Source organism: Hylobates moloch, unplaced genomic scaffold (genome assembly GCF_009828535.3).
Source record: "Hylobates moloch isolate HMO894 unplaced genomic scaffold, HMol_V3 SCAFFOLD_12, whole genome shotgun sequence".
Classification (NCBI taxonomy): domain Eukaryota; kingdom Metazoa; phylum Chordata; class Mammalia; order Primates; family Hylobatidae; genus Hylobates; species Hylobates moloch.
The window spans coordinates 32,712,314-32,734,299 of record NW_026652287.1 but is presented as its reverse complement, the minus strand read 5'-3'; the positions used below and the strand labels follow the sequence as shown (position 1 = coordinate 32,734,299).

At 39.7% G+C, this 21,986-nt stretch overlaps 2 protein-coding genes across 4 annotated transcripts in view; one reads left to right on the top strand and one right to left on the bottom strand.

The window, feature by feature from the left end:
- Window positions 1-5,549, bottom strand: part of DEPDC4 (DEP domain containing 4) — a 29,068-nt gene extending 23,519 nt beyond the window's left edge. The window contains 4 exon segments of the mRNA XM_058425034.1: window positions 3-41; window positions 536-681; window positions 1,773-2,169; window positions 5,349-5,549. Of these exon segments, the coding sequence (XP_058281017.1) occupies window positions 3-41; window positions 536-681; window positions 1,773-2,169; window positions 5,349-5,505 (739 nt within the window). The 5' untranslated portion in view covers window positions 5,506-5,549.
- The window catches only part of SCYL2 (SCY1 like pseudokinase 2), a 72,191-nt gene continuing 55,732 nt past the window's right edge, over window positions 5,528-21,986 (top strand). Inside the window, exon 1 of one of the 3 annotated variants that reach the window (XM_058424999.1) lies at window positions 5,528-5,827. The gene's annotated coding sequence lies outside the window, so the exon portion shown is untranslated. Of the gene's footprint in view, window positions 6,224-21,986 lie in introns of all 3 variants that reach the window. The other 2 variants (XM_032168909.2, XM_032168910.2) reach the window with 2 other exon arrangements.

The following is a 21,986-nucleotide window of genomic DNA, read 5'->3' as shown; positions in this document are numbered from 1 at the left end:
ACCTGTCTTATCTGATGTAATTGCTGTGTAGAAGGAAACTCCTACAGGGAAGAGAAGGAGGGAGTCAACACACTAATACGCTACTTAAATCACATTTAAAACATCAGTTCTTGGAAACAGTAAAAATATTAGTGGTTGCCTAAGGTTAGAAAGAAGGGAGGAATGAGTAGGTAAAGCACAGAGAATTTTTAGGGCAGTGAAACTATTCTGTATGATACTATAATGACAGATAATATGTCATCAAAAATTTGTTCAAATCCATAGAATGTACAATACCAGACTGAGCCTTAATGTAAACTAGGGGCTTTGGGTGAAAATGATGTATCAATGTAGATTCATTGATTGTAACAAATGCACCACTTGGTTGCAGGATGTTGATAATGGGGAAAGTTGTGTGTGAGTGGAAGCAAGGGGTATGTGGGAACTGTACTTTCTGCTCTATTTTGCCGTGACCTTGAAACTGCTTAAAAGAACCTGTTAAAAAGAAGTTAGTTCTTCCTTACCATGTTCTGAAAAAATAATGAAAACAAATTACCTTCTTTTGAAAGCCGGAGAAAAGGTTTCTGAACTGTGATATTTGGACATACAGCTAGATTCCCATTTATTGTATGAATAAGTTTCTCAATTCTTTCCTCACCAATCTCTTGTGCTAGAGGATTTGAAATCATTTCATATTCTGGTCTGTTAAAAAATAATACATGGCTCTTTTCATTATACACAGAACCAAAATTTCAAATATATATTTAATGTATTAAAATTTATTCATACATTCTCTATTTCCAAAAAAGATTTCAGGCAGCTTATAATAAAAGATGTAAATAATTCATTTAATAGACTATCACCAAAAGAGGACGAATTAGAATTCTAAATAAAGAAGAAAAGCATATATGCTAATTCTAAGGTTAACATAGGTGTTATGATGGAATAGAAAATTTTTGTTCTGAGTTTCCAGAAAACCTTGGCTTTTAGCACATTGGCTAAGTCATTTTTCAAAATTAGAAAGCATATCCATTCCTTAGAAGACATAGTTTTTCCTGGTATAAACTCTGAAAAATTTATATGATAATGTCTTCAACAACTAAGCAAAACAGAAAACAAAACTGTATTTGCTCTAAGGAAAACAAAATGTTGTAAAGGAAAAGGAATAATATATATTTTTGGTTATAGCAGCAGATGCTGCTATATTGGAAACAGTAAAAACTACTGAGATATAATTCACATCCCATAAAATTCACTTTTTTTTTTTTTTTTTTTTTGAGACAGCTTCTTGCTGTGTCGCCCTGGCTGGAGTACAGTGGCACAATCTTGGCTAACTGCAACCTCCACCTCCCCAGCTCAAGCGATTCTTGTGCCTCACTCAGCCTCTTGAGTAGCTAGGAATACAGGCACCTGCCACCACACCCCGCTAATTTTTGTATTTTTAGCAGAAACGAGGTTTTGCTATATTGGCCAGGCTGGTTTCGAACTCCTGACCTCAAGTGATCCGTCTGTCTCGCCTCAGCATGGGCCACCCAGCCTGGCCAAAAGTCACCCTTTTAAAGTGTATAACTCAGTGTCTTCTAGTACGTTCACAAAGTTGTGCAGCCATTACTATTATCTAATTCTAGTCTATGGCATCATTCCAGTTTTAGAGGAAATGTGTAAGTGGATTTTCACATGGATTTTTTTTTAATTGGCTTCTGAAAAAAAGTACACATTCGAGTTTAGCTCAATAAAGATAGTTCTTCTAGGGTCTAAATAAAATATATTACAGTATCTTAGGTAACACTAACCTCAAGGTTTCACTGAACTCATTCTCAGCATCCTTTTGTCTTTTGCAACAATCGTAAGATGGTTTATTGCCTACAAACCTGTAGAGACTATTGTTGGAATCTTCAAATTCCAATTCCTTTTCTTTTTTGAAAAGCTTCTTCATTCCTACTGGTTCAAATACTTTGTGATTCATTAGAACTTGGCAAAGATGAACTCCTTTAAGACGAGAGATGTCATTGCTACTTAGGCACGTGTTTTGCATAAGATGACTTAAGACCACATCGACAGCATCAGAACCAGTAAAACAGTCTTTGTATGTTTGTAAATGGTGCCTCCTTCTTTTTATTTCCACTTGGGCCTGAAGAGAGTGAATAATACCATCCCATAGCTGAGTAGCTTGAAAAGGACCAGAGCATCCTGAAAAAAATTAAATATACATTTCTAATAAATCTAAATTATACAAAAATATACAAATTTTTCAGTTTTGACAATCTTATGCTTGTTGAAGGCATATCTGCTGCTAATGTCCTTCTTACATGTCATCTCACATCTTACATAAACTATAGTATATTTACTAAGTCGCACCATGTGGGTCTGCCAATAAAAACAGAGTAAACCTAGGAACTTGCTTTACTGATGTGAAATACATTATTATATGAATTTATATACCCTTATTACATGCTTAACTACTAGTTATACTGAATCTTCAAGAATGTTATTTTAGGGCACATTTAAAAGTAATGCAAATACACTTGAGTATTGATTATTACAGAGTTGTGGCTTCACCAAACTCTTTGCCTTTTCTTTTTTCTTTTTGCCCTTTTGAGCAATGGTGTTCTTCATTAGGGAGATCAAGGCAAGGAATTAATAATCAATTTTTTTAATTGTTTAAACCAGCTGTTTAAAAAGTTTGCTGAGGCCAGGAACAGTGGCTCATACCTGTAATCCCAGCACTTTGGGAGGCCGAGGCAGGCAGATCACCTGAGGTCAGGAGTTCGAGACCAGCCTGGCCAACACAGCGAGACTCCGCCTCTACTAAAAACACAAAAATTAGCCAAACGTGGTGGCATGCGCCTGTAATCCCAGTTACTTGGGAGGCTGAGGCAGGAGAATCTCCTCAACCCAGGAGATGGAGGTTGCGGTGAGCCAAAATCACGCCACTGCACTCCAGCCTTGGTGACAGAGCAAGACTCTGTCTCAAAAAAAAAAAAAAAGTTTGCTGAAAAATGAAACAGAGGGTCACATACCCACTTGAGTTGAATACTTGAATATAACCCAATTATCTAAATTATGAAGTGAAACTACCAAACATTGTAGAGATATTGGGCTCTAGAAAGTGCTTCCACTGTTGCTCCCGATTAAGGGGTTTAGATAAAGATATGCCTTATCTTACATGGACATATTGCATAATGAAAAAAAAATTACCTTATCACATGCTGAACTTACTCTCCAAATAACAGAAATCCCACTTCTCTGGGCAAAAAGAAAAAAAAAATGCTGAGAAATAACGAAAACTTTAAAACAATCAAAATGCCCATTACTGGCCAAGTTCAGTGGCTCATGCCTGTAATCCCAGCACTTTGGGAGGCTGAAGCAGAAGGATCGCATGAACTCAGGATTTCAAGACTAGCTTGGGCAACACAGGGAGACTCTATAAAAAATACAAAAAATTAGTGGGGCATGGTGGCGTGCTCCTATAGTCCCAGCTGCTCAGGAGGCTGAGGTGGGAGGATCACTTGAGCTGGGGAGGTCGAGGCTGCACTGAGCTGTGACCTTGCCACTGCACTCCAGTCTGGGCAACAGAGTGAGACCCTGTCTCAATTAGAAACAGAAACAGTTGGCCAGGCGCCGTGGCTCACGCCTGTAATCCCAGCATTTTGGGAGGCTGAGGCAGGTGGAGGTCAGGAGTTCAAGACCATGTTGGCCAACATGGTGAAACCCCATCTCTACTAAAAATACAACACAAAAAAATTTAGCTGGGTGTGGTGTCGCACGCCTGTAATCCCAGCTAGTTGGGAAACTGAGGGAGGAGAATTGCTTGAACCAGGAGGTGGAGGTTGCAGTGAGCCGAGATCATGCCATTGCACTCCAGCCTGGGCAAGGGAAAAAAAAACAGTCTATTACTTGAAAAAAACAGTTAAATAAATTATGATATACCCTTACTATAGAATAGTAGCCAGCCATTAGAAAGAATGAAGTAGAGCTATGTTTATAGTGCGCAAGGATCTCATTAAGTAGGGAAAAAGAAAAACCCCAAACAAAAATTTTTTAAAAATGAGCTGAGCAGAACAACTTGTATATTATTATCCTACTTAGGTAAAAATGAATTCCCAACCTATGTAAAAATGTATGTAAATAAACAGAAAGATCTGGAAGAATAAACTTCAAACGAGTAACCTTGGGGAAGGATTGTAATGGTGGCTGATGAAAGAGGATGTTCATTTTTTAATATATGTTTTTCATTTGAGCCCAGTCAAGTTAACATCATTTCTTATTCCATGTTTCTGACTTGTTATAATGGGCACATATAAATTCATTTTTTAATTAACTGGAGACAGTAAAAACTACTGAGATACAGTTCACATGCCATAAAATTCACCCTTTTAAGTGTACAATTCAGTGTTTTCTAGTACATTCACAAAGTTGTGCAGCCATCACTATTATCTAATTTCAGACCATTGCATCATTCCACAAAGAAACCTATAGTTCGTAGTCATTCTTCATTCTTCCGTACCCCAGTAAAATTTTAATTAAAATTAAATTTAATTAATTTTAAAAATTAAAGATGATAAGGGAATAACTTAGAACATCTAGAATGTTTTTTCTAGATTTGCAGGGGGAAGTGGGTAGAATCCAAGAATTTAAGCTCTCTTCTCCGACTATGTATAACCGCAAAAGGTATGCCCAACTATACATATGTTTACGATAAAATGACAGAAATAAAAATCCACCACCCTCAAATTCCTTCTGTAACAGAAGTTACCCGTCTAATCACTCCAGAAATCTTATCCCCAGACATTGTGGACAGAGCGGAGACTGAGGAGGGGAGGCTAGAAAGTGATGGGCGGAGGTGGGCAGGAGGGTACTCGACGGGGTTGGCGGAAAATACAGCGGTGGAGCCTGTTTTCCATAGACAGTCTACCTCTCTAACCTTCATTAAACAAGTAGGCTAGATTAAAGAAATAACTCCTCTAGCTCAAGGAATTTGCCCTCTAGTACTTTAACCCCTTGTTGCTGTAAGTGTAGCCTAGGGACCAGCAGCATTGGTGCCATGTGGACATATATTAGAAACGGAGATTATCAGACCCTGCTCCTCAATCAGAATTTGCACTTTCACAAGACCCCAGGGATTCGTATGTACATTAAAGTTTGAGAAAAAATGCTTTCCTGCACGTTCCAAGGGCACTTCACCACAGTAACCCCTAAAAAGCCTCAGTCCCGGGTCCCCCAGTCCAGTGCCTGGGAGAGCAGGAAGGGGGCGGGGCTAGGAAATGGGCGGGGCCCTGGACCAAGGAGGAGCAGAGTCCCAGCCGCCCGCTCCCCTAAGCTGCCCCTTCCACCTTCACTGCACATTTGGCTAGGATATACAGGGCTACCTGTCCTCCTTTTCCGGCAGAAGCCACCTCTACGGTTCCTGGAACTTGGCCCGTTCCGCCCTGGGCCCGGAAGCTCGTTCTGACTGACAAGTCTACGGAACAGCGGAGTCAAAAGAACCGCCATAAGCTCACGCGCTGGCTCCTCCTCCGGGACCATAGCCCCGCCCCCACCTGACACCCGGGGGCGGAGAGAAGTCCTGGCTCCGCCTCTTCCGAACCAGCAGGAAGTGACGTCATGCCCCCGGCCGGCAGGTCTTTTAGTCTTTTCCCCCCTCCCTTAGTCTTCGTCCCCGGTCCCTCCCCTCCCCTCCCCTTTCCCTCCAGCTCCGACGTTTGCGGCCGCGGGGGCAGCGGAGGATATGGAGTAAAGCCGGAGTCAGTGGCCAGGCACGAAGGCAGAGCAGGAACAGCCAGGCGGCGTTTATTAGGGGGGCGGGGGGAAAGATCCCCAGCACCGCCCCTCCTGGAAGAAGGAAGAGGTAAGTGACCGGCCGCCGGCACCGAGGGACCTCCCTTACCGGCCGCGCTCTCGCCTGGGCTCCCGGGGCCGGCGAGGAGGGAATGGAGGACTCGTGCCCGGGGTAGGCCTCCCAGGGCCGCCCAGGCTGGTGAGTGTTGCCTGGTGACGGGCCTGCCGGCGGCCGGCCGAGCGATCGGCGGTCGGCGCCCGCGCAAAGCGGGGCTGGGCGAGCAGCGAGCTCCGGGGAGCGGATCCGAGAGGGCCGAGTCCTCGAAAGAGGCCTTGAGGCGACGGGAGACCCGGGATCAGAGTCAGCTGCCGGAGGGAGAGCCCCCCATGCCGGCTCGAGAGCTCGGGTTTCGGTGGTGGAGAACGCAGTACCTTTCGGGGACATTGGACACTATTCTAGGACCAGGTGAGAGAGTTCCCCTCAGTTCTGAGGTCCGGAATCCGGTAGCCTGGGTCACCAGCCAGGGCCCTGCAGCCCGCCGTCCTTCTCTGACAGTAGCTTTAGTTCTGGAATGGAAGGTTATTATGTGTGAGGTGGGTGGGGCAGGTGTTTTGTTAAGACAAAAAACCCTACCGGTTACTCCTGCAGTCTTGGTTTTCTAAGCGGGAGAAAACGGATGGAGGAAGGTTTAGACCGATAAAGCTTGCAAAAACTTCTTGGACTCTGAGCACATACCTGTGATCCGTAATTAAGGAGACCATATTATCAAATCCACTCTCTAAGGCACTCGAGGAGGCTCCAGACAAGCCGCTTAAAAGCGCTATGCATGTAGTGACTTCATTGGAAGGTGTCAACTATTTTTTAGTACGTCAAACTCAGGAATTATTTGTGATGACACTTTCTAAAAACATTGGATTCTATGAGTGAGTTTTCTAAGTAGCATGTCTCCGTTCAGAAAAATAAATAGTTTAGCAAAAATGCTCCAAATCAGCCTGTCACTGTAAAACCCCATCATGTTCTGGTGATGGCTTGAAAGTCAGGTGCTTGAAGATTCATTTTGGACTTTGCAGATTTGTTGTTTGGTTTGCTGTCTTATTCTTTAGCACAAATATTTTAAAAATATTTAAAAATGAAATCAGCTGAGTATGCAAATTACTTCTTGAGGCAACATTAAACCGTAATCATAAAGAATGCTTTTGGGGGATTGTGTAAAGGAAGGGAACCTAATGGAAGGTGAGGGCCTTCATTCTCTTTAGATTTACATTACTCACATTCAGACACCTATTTTGTCTCTGAGATTCATAAATACCCAGTAAAATAAATACAGACACATTGTACTTCTATACTATGGAATACTTTCTAGACAAATCAACCCTGTTACTGGGAATAACTACTCATATTCACATGTTTGAAATTCATGATATACCTCCCTTCCCCCACCCCAAGAAGAAAAATAGCTCCTCTTACTGTGTTTAACTCCTTGGGTAGCGTCACTATCCATTCCTTTCTATAGAAGTTGAAGTTTGACAGTTCCTCTCTCATGCCTCATACTCAGTCTCTCATGAAGTCCTGTTGATTTTGCTTCTAGAATATCTCTTGACTCTTGTCTGCCTTTCGTCTGTAACAGTAGTCCTGTTCCAAGCCACCACCATCTCTTATCCTACTTCCGTGGCCTCCTGATTATGGTCTGCTTGCATCTACTGTGGTCTCCTGTAGTTTTCCAAACCAGACTTAGTGACTTTTTCAAAATGCAGACCTAATAACATTGTCTTAGTGTTTAAAATCTTTCAGTGGCTTCTCACTGTTTTTAAATAAATCGAACACATTAACATGCCCTACAAGCCCTGCATAGTCGGTCCCCTTTCCAAACTCATCTCCACTGTGCTTTCTGACATTCCCTTTCTCCCCTAGTCACCCTGTCTTTTCTGTTCTCCTGCTTCAAGAATGTGGCTTTGGTTACGCTACTTCCTCTGCTTGGAAATGCCCTTCCTTTCTTTTTTTAGCCAATTATGCCTATTCATCATTCAGCTCACTTCAGGGAAGACTTTCCTGATTAGAATAGATTCTCTTGATTATATGTTCTTACCACACCATTGAAGAGTTGCCATGTTTATTAATACTTAATAAATTAATTAGACGTTCCTCATCTCCTGATATGTAAGTGCTTAATGTTTGTTAAATGAATGAATTCATTTAATGCTTACTGAATGTGCCAAGAATTGTACTAAACATTTTACCTCATCATCACTGTTAATCCTTATAACAATCACTTGAGGTACAGCTAGCTTTTCCCCTTTTTATAGATTAGAAATAGTGTTAGCGTAGGTAGTTAGTTGGTCATGGCTCTAGTAAATATTAGAATTGGCATTTGAACTCAGATTTCCTTACCACTGAAGAGTGTGTACTTAACCATGTAACTTAATTTAACACTTTGCTGTTCATCAGAATCACTTAGGGAGCTTTCTCAGGATACAGATACACTTCATCTTTATAGGTGCTGATTCCAAAGGTTTGAGATACTATGTAGGCATCTATATGGTTTAAGAAGTTATCCAGATTATTTAGATGTTCACCAGAATTTGAAAACCACTGTCTTAGACAGTACTTGTGTTTTATGAGTTTGTTTTCATACATTGTATTTGAGATTTTATACATTTTTTTTTTTTTTGAGACAGAGTGTCACTCTGTCACCCAGGCTGGAGTGCAGTGGCACGATCTCGGCTCACTGCAAGCTCCGCCTCCCGGGTTCATGCCATTCTCCTGCCTCAGCCTCTGGAGTAGCTGGGACTACAGGCGCCCGCCACCATGCCTGGCTAATTTTTTGTATTTTTATTAGAGACGGAGTTTCACTGTGTTAGCCAGGATGGTCTCGATCTCCTGACCCTCGTGATCCACCTGCCTCGGCTTCCCAAAGTGCTGGGATTACAGGCGTGAGCCACCACGCCTGGTCGAGATTTTATACTTTCTTAAATTAAGGAAGAACTGTAGACTTTAAGGAAGTAATCATTTAGTCTAATTTCCTACCTAGTTATTCCTTGTCCCTCTCCTCTAGCTGGAAGGCCTGAATAGTGAGAAACTGTCACCCCTCTGCTACTGCTTTAAAAAAAAATTACAATAATTTCAAGAATCTGATTAACTTCTTGTTGCAAAAATTATAGTTCACTAATTACATGGGCTGGAAGTAGCTTCAAAAAACTTGGATGTAATCTTTCCTCAGATCTTACTTATTGTTTAAATTACTGATTTGATATTTAAGCATATGTTGCCTGAAATTTCATGTTGCTTTCCTTTTTTTTTAATGTTTTTATTTACATAGAGACAGGGTCTCACAATGTTGCCCAGGCTGGTCTCGAACTCCTGAGCTCAAGTGATCCTCCTGCCTTGGCCTCCCAAAGTGCTAAGATTACAGGCATGAGCCACTGCGCCTGGCCTCATGTTGCTTTTTAAATCTTATTGTACAGTGGTCTTAAAATTTGTGACCAATGACAGAAACTGAATGTTTTACTTCTTGTTTCTCCCACTGCATTTAGCATGGTGCTTTTCACCTAGTAAGTACCCAATAATTTGTGTACTAACTTGGCTGTACATTGCTAAGTCTCTTCGGTTTTTTATGTTCCTTTTTAAAATCAGGCTTGTCTTCTGTAATGTGTTCTGGCTCAACTATGTCTGATAATTAGACACTCTTTGTAATTGTAAAGAGAATGATTATACTCGGCTGGTTTAATCTTTGTTCTGTATAAGATTAAACATGATTTCTGTATAGAACAAAGAAGAGCATTATCTAGTTTTTGAAAACTTTCTTTTAAAAAACTTCTTAATCTCTGAGTGCTCCCACAAGCAGAAACGTATATTTCAAGAGTACATCTTAAGGCCAACTCTGGCCTTAAGGTTAGCCCTGCTCCTTGCAGAGCGGCAAAAAAAAAAAAAAAAAAAAAAAAAAAAGAGAGAGAGAGAGAATATATCTTAAGATCGCCTTTCTTTAGATACAGACAGGTAAGTACTGCATATGAGAGTATAAGCACACATATTTTCCCCCAGATTTTGTGGAGCATTTAACCGTATTTCATGTCTTCTGAATGTAATTCCTAATTACAATTGCAAAAATTCATTGAATAACTATAAATGATTATATAAATGGTATTCTCTTATTTTCAGGCATTTACATACAAATCTCAGACCTTTGTGCCCCTTTAAGGGATAAAGCAAACTATTTTGAGTTTCTTTGTTTTATATTGTTGTACTTTGTAGTCAGTGTCTATTATTTTGTGCTGTTTGAAAGTCTAGTCTCTGCTAGGTGCCATGAGACTGAAAGTTATTAAATGTAACTTCATTGCCAGATGTAATTGCAGTAAGCCTTTTATTTGCATTGCAGTGACTTCAACAAAAGCTCATTCTGCTTTATAATATTTTATTCTTGGGATTGTAAGCTTGTGAAGCTGGGGAAAAAATTAAAAATATATTCTTGGGGAAGTATAGGACTGTTTGTAGTCATGTTATTTGAAAATTCAGGAAGTCTTTCTTAAGCATAAATATAATTTTACCTGTTACATTTGTTGCTGTATCTAGAATTATGAGCAGGCAGGACTGAAAGAATTGCCAGTTCCTTTCAGCTACCTGCTGTCAGATGCTGTAATACTCATCCTACTTTCTGCCAGGTGCATGTAAAATCTAGTACTACAACAGATTCACATACTGGTTCTATTGAAAGCCAGGTGATGGCTGAGCTAGATGGTAGAGAGATACACAATCCTGGAATCATACTGAAGCTACCCCAAATCCTATTTTGGCTGAGATTTAGGAAGGGAAGATGATTGAATTTCAAGTGAATTATAACAAATGGTGTACAATGAGAAATGCCTTACATGACTAAGAATTTCCATCATTTAAAACTTTGTCATTGGAAAATATAGGCTTTTTTCTTCATTAATCAAAGGAAAAAATGAAAAGCTATCATTTTAAGAAAAGAAATTTGGACTCTAGGTTTCTTACATGTCAAATGGCTATGCTAATAATTCAAAATCTCATTTAAGTTCAGGTCTTATTTTACAGGCTCCTTGGAGATTACTCTGTCCTTGGCCTTCTGTAATTTTCATGGTATTCTTCTTGGGTTTCCTTGGGTGATATTTTTCAAGGCCATAGTCTACCATACTGGCTCATGGTGCACCAATTTTTACCTTCAGTCTGCTCGGTTTTTTCCAAGTTTTTGGCCTGCATGTCTAAAAACCTACTAGATATCTCCATCTGAGTGTCATTCAGGCAGCTCAAATTCTACATGTCTAAAGTTGAGTTCTTCCCCTATACAACAGGTGGCTTTTATATGTCCTTGGTAAATGGCTTCGCCTTCCACCTAGACTCTGAAATTGGGGGTGGGGTAGGATTCTTAGTTTTGTCCTTTTCTTCTCTTGGTTTTAACTTGTTTCTTAATTTTTCCTTTCTTCTCCTTTCTCACTGCTATTTTTGTAATTCAGCAACCCTTTTCCCTTTGTTTAAAACGTGAAATATAACACATAAAAGTATATAACGTAGTTTAACATGTAAATCCAAAATAAATATCTGTATAACTAGCATCTTGGAAATACTTCCTTTACCCACCATCTCTTCTCTATCTTCGTTGTCCATATTTCCTTTATTTTCTTGCTTTGTATATATTCTGAATTATAAATATCCCTGAATTGCATATTGAAGTTCTCTTCAGTCTTGCCGTATTCTCAGCCTCCACCTTTAGTATATCTTTCACTCTGCTTGATAGAGTGATTGACCATCTTACTGATGCCTGAAACCCTTCTGTGGCTTCCATAGCTTGATTTCTTAGTACTCAATGTCCTTGGTGATCTGGCTTTTTAGCCTCCTTTGCCATACTTTCTTCTTTTTCTTCAGCTTTTAACTGAACTTGGTTTTTACTTTGTGATTTTACTCCTACTGTTCTCCTATTCTCTATCCAGTTTACTCCTCTAGCATTACTGTTTTTGGGAAACATTCTATTCCTCTTCTTTTTGTTCCTATAACACTGTGCATGTATGTTCTGTAGCGTTTTATCACTCTGTAGGCTAGTGCTGTGGTGGTTTTACTTGTCTGTCTTCCCCCTTTGATGTAAGATTTTTCATAGCTTATTTTTCATTTACTTCCTTCCCAGTTTCTCATACGGTATCAGATACATAGTGGATACTCAGTAAATATGAAACCACCAAAGGAATTTCCATGCCTGTTCTCTGCCATACGTACATCAGTGTTGACTCTGGATGATGGATAGCATCTCAAATTTGAATATCAATTCTGAAAATATGCTTTGTTTTCATATGTAACTCTAGTTTGCAGACCACACCATAGTCTTCCTCCCTTACATATCTTGGCACATGGTACTATAATCCCTTCCGGAATACTCCTTCCCCCCTTACTTTATAGTTTTGAGCCCATCTTAATATTTCCGTAGCATGTACATTCTTACCGTAAGTTAATTGCTGTAACTCTTTGGAGGACTGAGTCTGCTATTGGACGGAGTCCCTAAAAAGCAGAACCTCTGTATTCTCAGTGTATAACAAGGTGCATGGCATTTAATATATAGCTTGTCAGGCAGCGTTAGAGGAATAGATATGTATGGTTTTAAATAGAATTTTGTATCCTTTCACCTTCCCATCAAAATCAACAGCAGATGTTCATAGAGAACAACTTGGCATAGCCAGTAAATGTTTTCGTAATACCAGTAGCAACATTTTCTAGCTGCTTACAAAAATGCAGCATTAAATTAAAAAGGGAAAGTGAGTCTCCATTTCCATTTACAGACAGTTCAAATCTTTAATAGAAGAAAGTGGGTTATATTTACGTAAGTATAATTTCGTTAATAGAGAAAACAGGATACAAACTACCTGAGATCAGTGGTCTTCAAATATTTTTGCTTGTGTATTCAATAATTTTGAATAACATGTGCTCCTTTTGCACATTTTTTTTTTTTTTTTTTTTTTTTGAGAGGGAGTCTCGCTCTTTCACCCAGGCTGGAGTGCAGTGGCGCGATCTCGGCTCACTGCAAACTCCGCCTCCCGGGTTCACGCCATTCTCCTGCCTCAGCCTCTCCGAGTAGCTGGGACTACAGGCGCCCGCCACCACGCCCGGCTAATTTTTTGTATTTTTAGTAGAGACGGGGTTTCACCGTGGTCTTGATCTCCTGACCTCGTGATTCGCCCGCCTCGGCCTCCCAAAGTGCTGGGATTACAAGCGTGAGCCACCGCGCCCGGCTCTTTTGCACATTTTTTAAGTTGATCACACCTGGAGTTTTTTGTCAAGAGTTTAAATAGTTGCAAAAGATCGAATTTCTAAATTGTTGTATATTCTGATAGTGCTTTACTTTATCAAAACCTTGGAGTTTATCAATTGAAATAAATGTGTTCCTATATACCTTGGTGACAACCATCTTCATAACTGTAGTTCTGTAATAGATAAGGCATGGGTTCTTGTTGTTATTTTATTTTTTTTTTTTTTTTTTTTTTTTTTGAGACGGAGTCTCGCTCTTTCACCCAGGCTGGAGTGCAGTGGCGCGATCTCGGCTCACTGCAGGCTCCGCCCCCCGGGGTTCACGCCATTCTCCTGCCTCAGCCTCCTGCGTAGCTGGGACTACAGGCGCCCACCACCACGCCCGGCTAATTTTTTGTATTCTTAGTAGAGACGGGGTTTCACCGTGTTAGCCAGGATGGTCTCGATCTTCTGACCTCGTGATCCGCCCGCCTCGGCCTCCCAAAGTGCTGGGATTACAGGCGTGAGCCACCGCGCCCGGCCTTCTTGTTGTTATTAACATCTGTCCTGAAAGAAGCAAGGTACAGCCTCCTTCAGTATTTCTTATCAAACTTCCTCGTGCTTTTCTCTTAAGTGGCTTTCTCTTAGAATTAAATTCACAGATTGCATCCCCCTCCTCCCACAAAATTTTTTACACCTAGGAAAATGGCCTACAGTAACACTGGGATGGCTGAGAGAAATACTTTGTTTTAGTCAAGTGGGAAAAAATTGTGAACAAAGAAGTGGGTTAAGGAAAATCTTCAGGACATAGACTTGGTCTCAGGCAAATCAATTTTAGGAAAGAGTACACATGGAAGTTGACAATTTGGAGAGTAATAGGGCTTTAAAACCTTGGTTTGTGCCATAGACCCTTTGACAATTTAGTAAAGCCTGTGGATCCCTTCTCTCAGTAATATTCTAGAATCAGTTTGTCACTTTCTACAGAAAACCTGCTGGGATTCTGGTTGAATTGCATTGAGTTTCTAGATTATTGGGGATAATTAACACATTAACCATATTGAATCTTCCAATTCATGATCACAGTATATCATTCCATTTATTTAGGTTTTCTTCAGTTTCTGTTAGCAGTATTTTGTTTTCATTGTATAGATCTTGCATAGCTTGTTAAATTTATTCATTGGTATTTCATGCCCTTGAAACAGTTTTTTAAAATTTTAAATTTTCTAATAGAAATACATAGAAATGCAATTTCTTTTTTTTTTTTTTTTTTTTTTTTTTGAGACAGGGTCTCACCCTGTCACCCAGGCTGGAGTGCATTAGTGTGATCACAGCTCACTGCATCCTCAACCTCCCAGGTTCAAGTGATCCTTCCACCTCAGCCTACTGAGTAGCTGGGACTGCAGACATGTGCTACTGCTCCTGGCTAATTTTTAAAAACTTTCTGGAGTCTTGGTATGTTACCCAGGCTGATCTCAAACTCCTGTACTCAAGCAATCCTTCCACTTCAGCCTCCCAAGGTGCTGGGATTACAGGCATGAATTACTATGCCCAGCCTAGAAATACAATCTTTTCAAATATGTTGTTGTTTTTTTTTTTTTTTTTTTTTTTTTGACGGATTCTCGCTCTGTTGTCCAGGCTGGAGTGCAGTGGCGCAATCTCGGCTCACTGCAAGCTCCGCCTCCCGGGTTCACGCCATTCTCCTGCCTCAGCCTCTCCGAGTAGCTGGGACTACAGGCGCCCGCTACCATGCCTGGCTAATTTTTTTGTTATTTTTAGTAGAGACGGGGTTTCACTGTGGTCTCGATCTCCTGACCTCGTGATCCGCCCGCCTCAGCCTCCCAAAGTGCTGGGATTACAAGCGTGAGCCACCGCGCCTGGCCTCAAATATGTTGTTCTTGTATTCTACTATCTTGCCAAACTCATGTATTCGTTCTGATAGCTTCTTTGTAGATTCATTCCTTCTGATGTTCTGTATATGCAGTTGTGTCATTTGGGAATAAATTGTTTTCTTTCTTCGTAGTCTGAATGCCTTTTATTTCATTTTCTTGCTTTATTGCCTTGGTTAGGACCTCTGTTGGAATATTGAATAGAAGTAGTAAAAGTGGGTATACTTACCTTGTTCTGAAACTTAGGGAGAAAAGTGGTATTTTATCTTTAAATATAATGTTAGCTGTAAATATTCAAAGATGCTATTTATCAAGTTGAGGAAGTTTCTGCCTGTTCTTAGTTTCCTGAGAGTTTTTATTATGAATTGGTATTGAGTTTTGTCAATTTTTTTTCTGCCTCTACTGAGATTATCTTGCTTTTTTTCATTATTCAATTAATGTGAGTTACATGGATTCATTTTTAAAAGTTGAATTAACATTGCACTCCTGAAGTGAACCCCATTTGGTCATGGGGTTGGATGGATGTTCTAATATCTTAAGGATTTTTACATATTAACGAGGGATGTTGGTTTGCAATTTTATTGCCACGGCATTATTTGGTTTGATGTCAAGGTAATGCTGACTACATAACATGAAATGGAAAGTATCTTCTCCTCTTCTATTTTCTGGGAGAGTTTGTATAGACTTGGTATGATTTTTTTCCTTAAATGTTTGATGATATACCCTATTCATTTAGAAACTTTAGAATTAGAATCTGTAGAATTTCTGTTATTGGTCATTTGTGTCTTTTAAAATTTTTATTTTCTTTCTTTTTATTTTTATTTTTGAAACAAGATCCCACTCTTTGTCATGCAGGCCAGAGGGGAGTGGCACAATCATGGCTCACTGCAGCCTTGACCTCCCAGCCTTAAGCAATACTTCCACCTCAGCGTCCCAAGTAGCTGGGACCATAAGCACACACCACCATGCCCTGCAAATTTTATTTTATTTTATTTTTTGTAGAAACAGGGTCTCCTTATGTTGCTTGGGCTGGTCTTGAACTCCTGGGCTCAAGTGATCCTCCTGCTTTAGTGTCCCAGAGTGTTGGGATTACAAGCATGAGTCACTGCACCTTGCTAAAATTTTCTTGATCAATATAGCTAGAGTTTTACTGATTTCATTGATCTTTTCAAAACCTTTTTTTTACTTCATTGGATTTTTTTTTCCTTTTTTTCATTTCTCTATTAAATAAAGTATTACATTAAATTCAGTCTCTTTCATTGATTCCTCCTCTTCTGTCTACTTATTTTAATTTTCTCTTTTTCTAGCTTCCTAAGGTGGAAGCTTAGACCATTATTTTGGACTTTTAAACTCTCTTATATAAACATTTACAGCTATAGATTTCCTTGTGAGTACTGCTTTAGTTATGACCCACAAATTTTCATTTTCATTCTCTTCAAAATATTTTAAAAATTTCTTTGTGATTTCTTTTTTAGCCCTTGGATTATTTAAAAGTGTTGATTAATTTCCATATATTTGCAGTTTTTCTATATATTTTAATCTATTATTGATTTCTAGTTTAATTTTATTGTAGTCAAAGAGAATAGTTTATATTATTTCAGTAGGTATAAATATTTTGAGACTTGTTTCATAGCCCAACATATAGTTCATTTTAGTGAATGTTACATGTCTACATGAAAATAATTTTTAGTGAATGTTACATGTCTACATGAAAACAATTTGTCATTTGTAGAGTGTGTGTTTTAGGTCAGGTTGTTTGATAGTGCTGTTGAAGTCTCTATCCTTACTGATTTTTCTCTCTGCTTGGTCTGTGTCTGTTACTAAGTGAGAACTCTTGAAGTCTCCAACTATAATTATGAATTTGTCTATTTCTTCTATCAGTTCTGCCACTTTTTGCTGCATTTATTTTGAAGTTCTCTTATTGGGTATGTACATATTTAGTATTGTTATGTCTTTTTGGTGAATTGACAACTTTGTCATTACAAAATGACCTCTTTGTCTTCAAGCTTATTCTGTTGTTAATATTGCCACTCCAGCTTGGTATACTTTCACATTCTTTTACCTGTGTTTTTATACTTTTAAAGTGGGTTTTTGTAAGCAGCATATAGTTAGGTCTTGCTTTTTTATCCAATTTGACAATCTCTGCCTTGTAATTGAAATTTTAAATTATTTATACTTAATGTAATTTATTGAGATGGTTGGATTTAAGTCAACCATCTTGCTACTTATTTTGTATTTGCCGCATTTGTTTTTTGTTCCTTCCTCTTTTCTGCTTCTTTTTATATTCAGTTTACTTTAGGGTTTATTTTATCTCTACAATTTAGTTATATCACTTTATTATTTTGTTGTTATTTTTATTTTGTTATTATTCTAGGGTTTACAGTATATATCTTTTAACTTTAAATACCACAACCTGCCTTCAAATGGTACTGTACTGCCTCAAATATGATGTAAGGATCTTTAAAAAATATACTTGCATTTCCTCTCCTGTTCTTTCTTGTCACAGTTTCTTCTACATATATTATAAACAGAATGCATTTTTATTATTTTTACTTTAAATGATCAGCTATCTTTTAAAGATATTATGACATGAAAAATATTTTTTATATACCCACATCATTTTTTATTTTTATTGTTCTGCTTTAAAAACTTGACGTTTTTTTTTTTTTTTTTTTAGAGAGAGGGTCTTGTTCTGTCACCCAGGCTGGAGTGCAGTGGTGCAATCACAACTCACTGCAGCCTCCACCTCCTGGTCTCAATTGATTCTTCTGCCTTAGCCTCCTGAGTAGATGAGACTACAGTCAGATGACACCATACCTGGATAATTTTTCTATTTTTTGTAGAGATGGGGTCTTACTGTGTTGCCTAGGCTCATCTCGAACTGCTGGGCTCAAGTGATCCTCCCAGTTCTAATAGTTTTTATAGTGATTGTCTGTTGTTTTTCTGAAAATGTCTTTATTTCACATTGAGTTTTGAGAGTTTTTTCCCCAACCTATAGAATTCTAGGTTGACAGTTTCCTTTAGCAGTTTAAAGACCTCATTCAGTTCTTTGGCATGTGTTGTTTCTGCCAAATTTGGGGAAATTCTTTTTTTTTTTTCTTTGAGATGGAGTCTTGCTGCCTCGCCAAGCTGGAGTGCAGTGGCGCGATCTTGGCTTACTGCAACCTTCACCTCCCGGGTTCAAGCAATTCTTCTGCCTCAGCCTCCTGAGTAGCTGGGACTACAGGCGTGTGCCACCATGCCCAGCTAATTTTTGTATTTTCAGTAGAGATGGGGTTTCTCCATGTTTGCCAGGATGGTCTCCATCTCTTGACCTTGTGATCTGCCTGCCTCAGCCTCCCAAAGTGCTGGGATTACAGGCGTGAGCCACTACGCCCGGCCAGTCTGGGGAAATTCTTATCTTTGTTTTTATATGTAATTTACTTGTTTTCTGTGGCTGCTTTTAAGATTTTTCTTTTAATCACTGATTTTCAGCTACTTGGTATATCTATGTATGAGTTTCTTTGTGTTTATCCTGTGTGTGGTTTATTTAATTTCTTGGAGTTTTGTATAGCAGCAGTCCCCAACCTTTTTGGCACCAGGGACCAGATTCGTGGAAGACAGTTTTTCCACGGATGGGGGGTGGGGGGCTTGGTTTCAGGGTGAAACTCTTCTACCTCAGATCATCAGGCATTAGTTAGATTCTCATAAGGAGCACACAACCTAGATCCCTCGCATGTGCAGTTCACAGTAGGGTTCAGGCTCCTATGAGAATCTATTGCTGCCACCTATCTGACAGGAGGCAGAGCTTAGGCAGTAATGCTTGCTCGCCTACCGCTCACCTCCTGCTCTGCAGCCCGGTTCCTAATAGGCCATGGACTGGTACTGATCTGCGGCCTAGGGTTTGGGATCTACTGTTGTATAAGTTGCATCATCTTGCTTCTTGGCATGTCTGATGGTTATTGATTGCCTGCTGAATATTGTGAATGTTACATTGTTTAGTATCTGAATTTTTTTGTGCATGTTATGTGTCTTTTATGACTGTTGGGTTTTGTTCTGGTAGGCAGTTTAGTAATTTATGATTACTTTGGTCATTTGAGAATTGATTTTAGAGTAGATTTAGATTAGCTTTTACTCTAAGGGTGGTTTACCCCACTATTAAGGCATGGTTCTTATAGGTTTCTGCTGAATGTCTTAGTGGTCAATGAAGACTCACTACTCTGGCTGACGAGATATCGAATGATTTGCAGCCTTGTGTGAGCTTTGAAACTATTCAACTCATAGCTGTCTAGTTTGGTTCTTGCCAGACCTGGTGGAGTGTCACACTATGCATAAGCATGTGTGGGGCCAGGGAACAGAGCATGAAGGGGACCGGTTTGCATTTTCTTCAGCATAGCTTCATTCACTTTGAAATTGTATCTCAGAACTTTCATCTACCTACGCATTCTTGAATGCCAGTTTGGCCCTCTAGCTTCTCAATTCAGCTAGATAGCTACCTGGAATTCTGCTCTATGCTCTGTAGTTTGGAATGTGCCTCTGGGGCAATCCTGGTTCTCTTGTTCTCTTTCTTACTGGGATCAAAGGCTCTTGCTGCCTGTTCAATGTCTGAAAAATGTGTTTCATATATTTTGTTCAGTTTTCTAGTTGTTAAAAGCAAGAGGGCAAATTCACTCTTTGTTCCTCCCTCATGGCCAGAAGTTAGAGTAATTTATTCATTTATTTACTTAGAGTAATATTTTTAAATGTATGAAATAAAATGTATAGAAAAAAATTATTTTGAAATAATTGTATGAACATTTTCATAACTACAAAATGGTTTTATATATGTTTAATGCATTCAATAATAAAACCTAGTATGGGGGCCTAATAATACCTCTAATACTCTTTGAAGTCTTTACCTGACTCCAGATTAGGAACTGCTACCTTAAAACTGTCTATGCCCATGTATTCCCTGAAAAGTCTTCATGTAACCCTAGAGATACAGACATTCTAGTTTGAAGAAAGCTTCCTTTAGCTTTCTTCAACTAAAGATGTCAACAGACATCATCACAATTAGAGTCTATTTTAATTTACCAAAGGAGAAAAGTTAAGCCTGGCAATTACTAATTATTAATACAGGTTGAATATCCCTAATCCAAAAATCTGAAATGCTCCAGAATCTGAAACTTTTTGAGCAGTGACATGGTGCTTAAAGGAAATGCTCTTTGGAGCATTTCGGATTTTGGATTTTTGAATTAGGATTGCTCAGTCAGTAAGTATATAATGCAAGCATCCAACATCTGAAAAAATAAAAAAATCCAAAACACTTCTGGTCCCAAGCATTTAGGATAAATATTCAACCTGTAACAACTACTGATCATTATGCTTATTGAAAATTACCAATTAAATGATAAGTATTCATTAATGACACTAGTCATTAATAACAAAGCTATGTAAAATTTTAAAAATAATCTTCTGACTTTATGCTTGTATATATTTTATTGTCCCTTTACCGTCAGTGCTTTTTTTTTTTTTTTTTTTTTGAGATAGAGCCTGGCTGTCACCCAGCGGGAGTGCAGTGGTGCTGTCTCAGCTCAGTGCAGCCTCCCCGTCCCGGGCTCAAACGATCCTTCCACTTCAGCCTCTCAAGTAGCTGGGACTATAGGCACATGCTGCCATTCCTGGCTAATTTTCGAATTTTTTGTAGGGACAGGGTTTAGCCATGTTTCCCAGGCTGATCTCGAACTCGTGAGCTCAAGTGATCCACCTCCATCAGCCTCCTAAAGTGCTGGGATTACAAGCCTGAGCCACTGCGCCTGGCCAGTGCTTCTCTTTTAGGAAATATTCTTAAATGATTTCATAGTTGAATGTAATTATTATTTTAGTAACAAATAAAACTTTTTATAAAATACCAATTTGGGCTAGGTGTGGTGGCTTATTTATGCCTGTAATCTCAGCACTTTGGGAGACCAAGATGGGAGGATCGCTTGAGGCTAGGAGTTTGAGACCAGCCTGGGCAATATAGCAAGACCCTGTCTCTACAGAAAAATAATAATAAAGAAAATAGGCTGGGCATATTGGCTCACGCCTGTAATCCTAGCACTTTGGGAGTCCAAAGCGGGCAGATCATGAGGTCTGGAGATCGAGACCATCCTGGCTAACACGGTGAAACCCTGTCTCTACTACAAAATAGAAAAAATTAGCCGGGCGTGGTGGCGGGCGCCTGTAGTCCCAGCTACTTGGGAGGCTGAGGCAGGAGAATGGCATGAACCCAGGAGGCGGAGCTTGCAGTGAGCCAAGTTCATGCCACTGCACTCCTGCCTGGGTGACAGAGCGAGACTCCGTCTCAAAAAAAAAAAAAAGAGAGTACAAATTTATTGCTTAGTAAAGCGTTAGCATCTTTTAAATTGTATATTGTTGTTTTTAATGTGAAGTGATCAACACCTGTGAAAAGGGGTGAAAAAAATAAGAATAAATGTTTAATGTGAAGTGAGAGTCGGACCTTCTATATTTGTTGTTGTTGTTTTTGAGACAGAGTCTCATGCTGTCACCCAGCCTGGAGTGCAGTAGTGCAATCTCGACTCTTGACTCACTGCAACTTCCGTCTCCCAGGTTCAAGCAGTTCTTGTACCTCAGTCTCCCTAGTAGCTGGGATTATGGGCACGCACCACCATGCCTGGCTAATTTTTGTATTTTTTGTAGAGACGGTTTTTTGCCACGTTGGCCAGACTGATTTTGAACTCCTGGTCTCAAGTGATCCACCTGCCTCACCCTCCCAAACCCCACAAACCCCACTTTTAGTCTTTTTTTTTTTTTTTTTTTTTTTGAGATGCAGTCTCACTCTGTCACCAAGGCTGGAGTTCTGTGGCGCAATCCCGGCCCACTGCAACCTCCACCTCCTGGGTTCAAGTGATTCTTGGGCCTCAGCCTCCCAAGTAGCTGGGACTACGGGCACCCACCACGCCTGGCTAATTTTTGTATTTTTAGTAGAGATGGTGTTTCACCATGTTGGCCAGCTGGTCTCAAACTTCTGACCTCGGGTGATCCGCTTGCCTTGGCCTCCCGAAGTGCTGGTATTACAGGCGTGAGCCACCACACCCATCCCCCACTTTAAGTCTTAAAGGATCCATGTTATACAGTTGAGCAATATTCATTCTCTT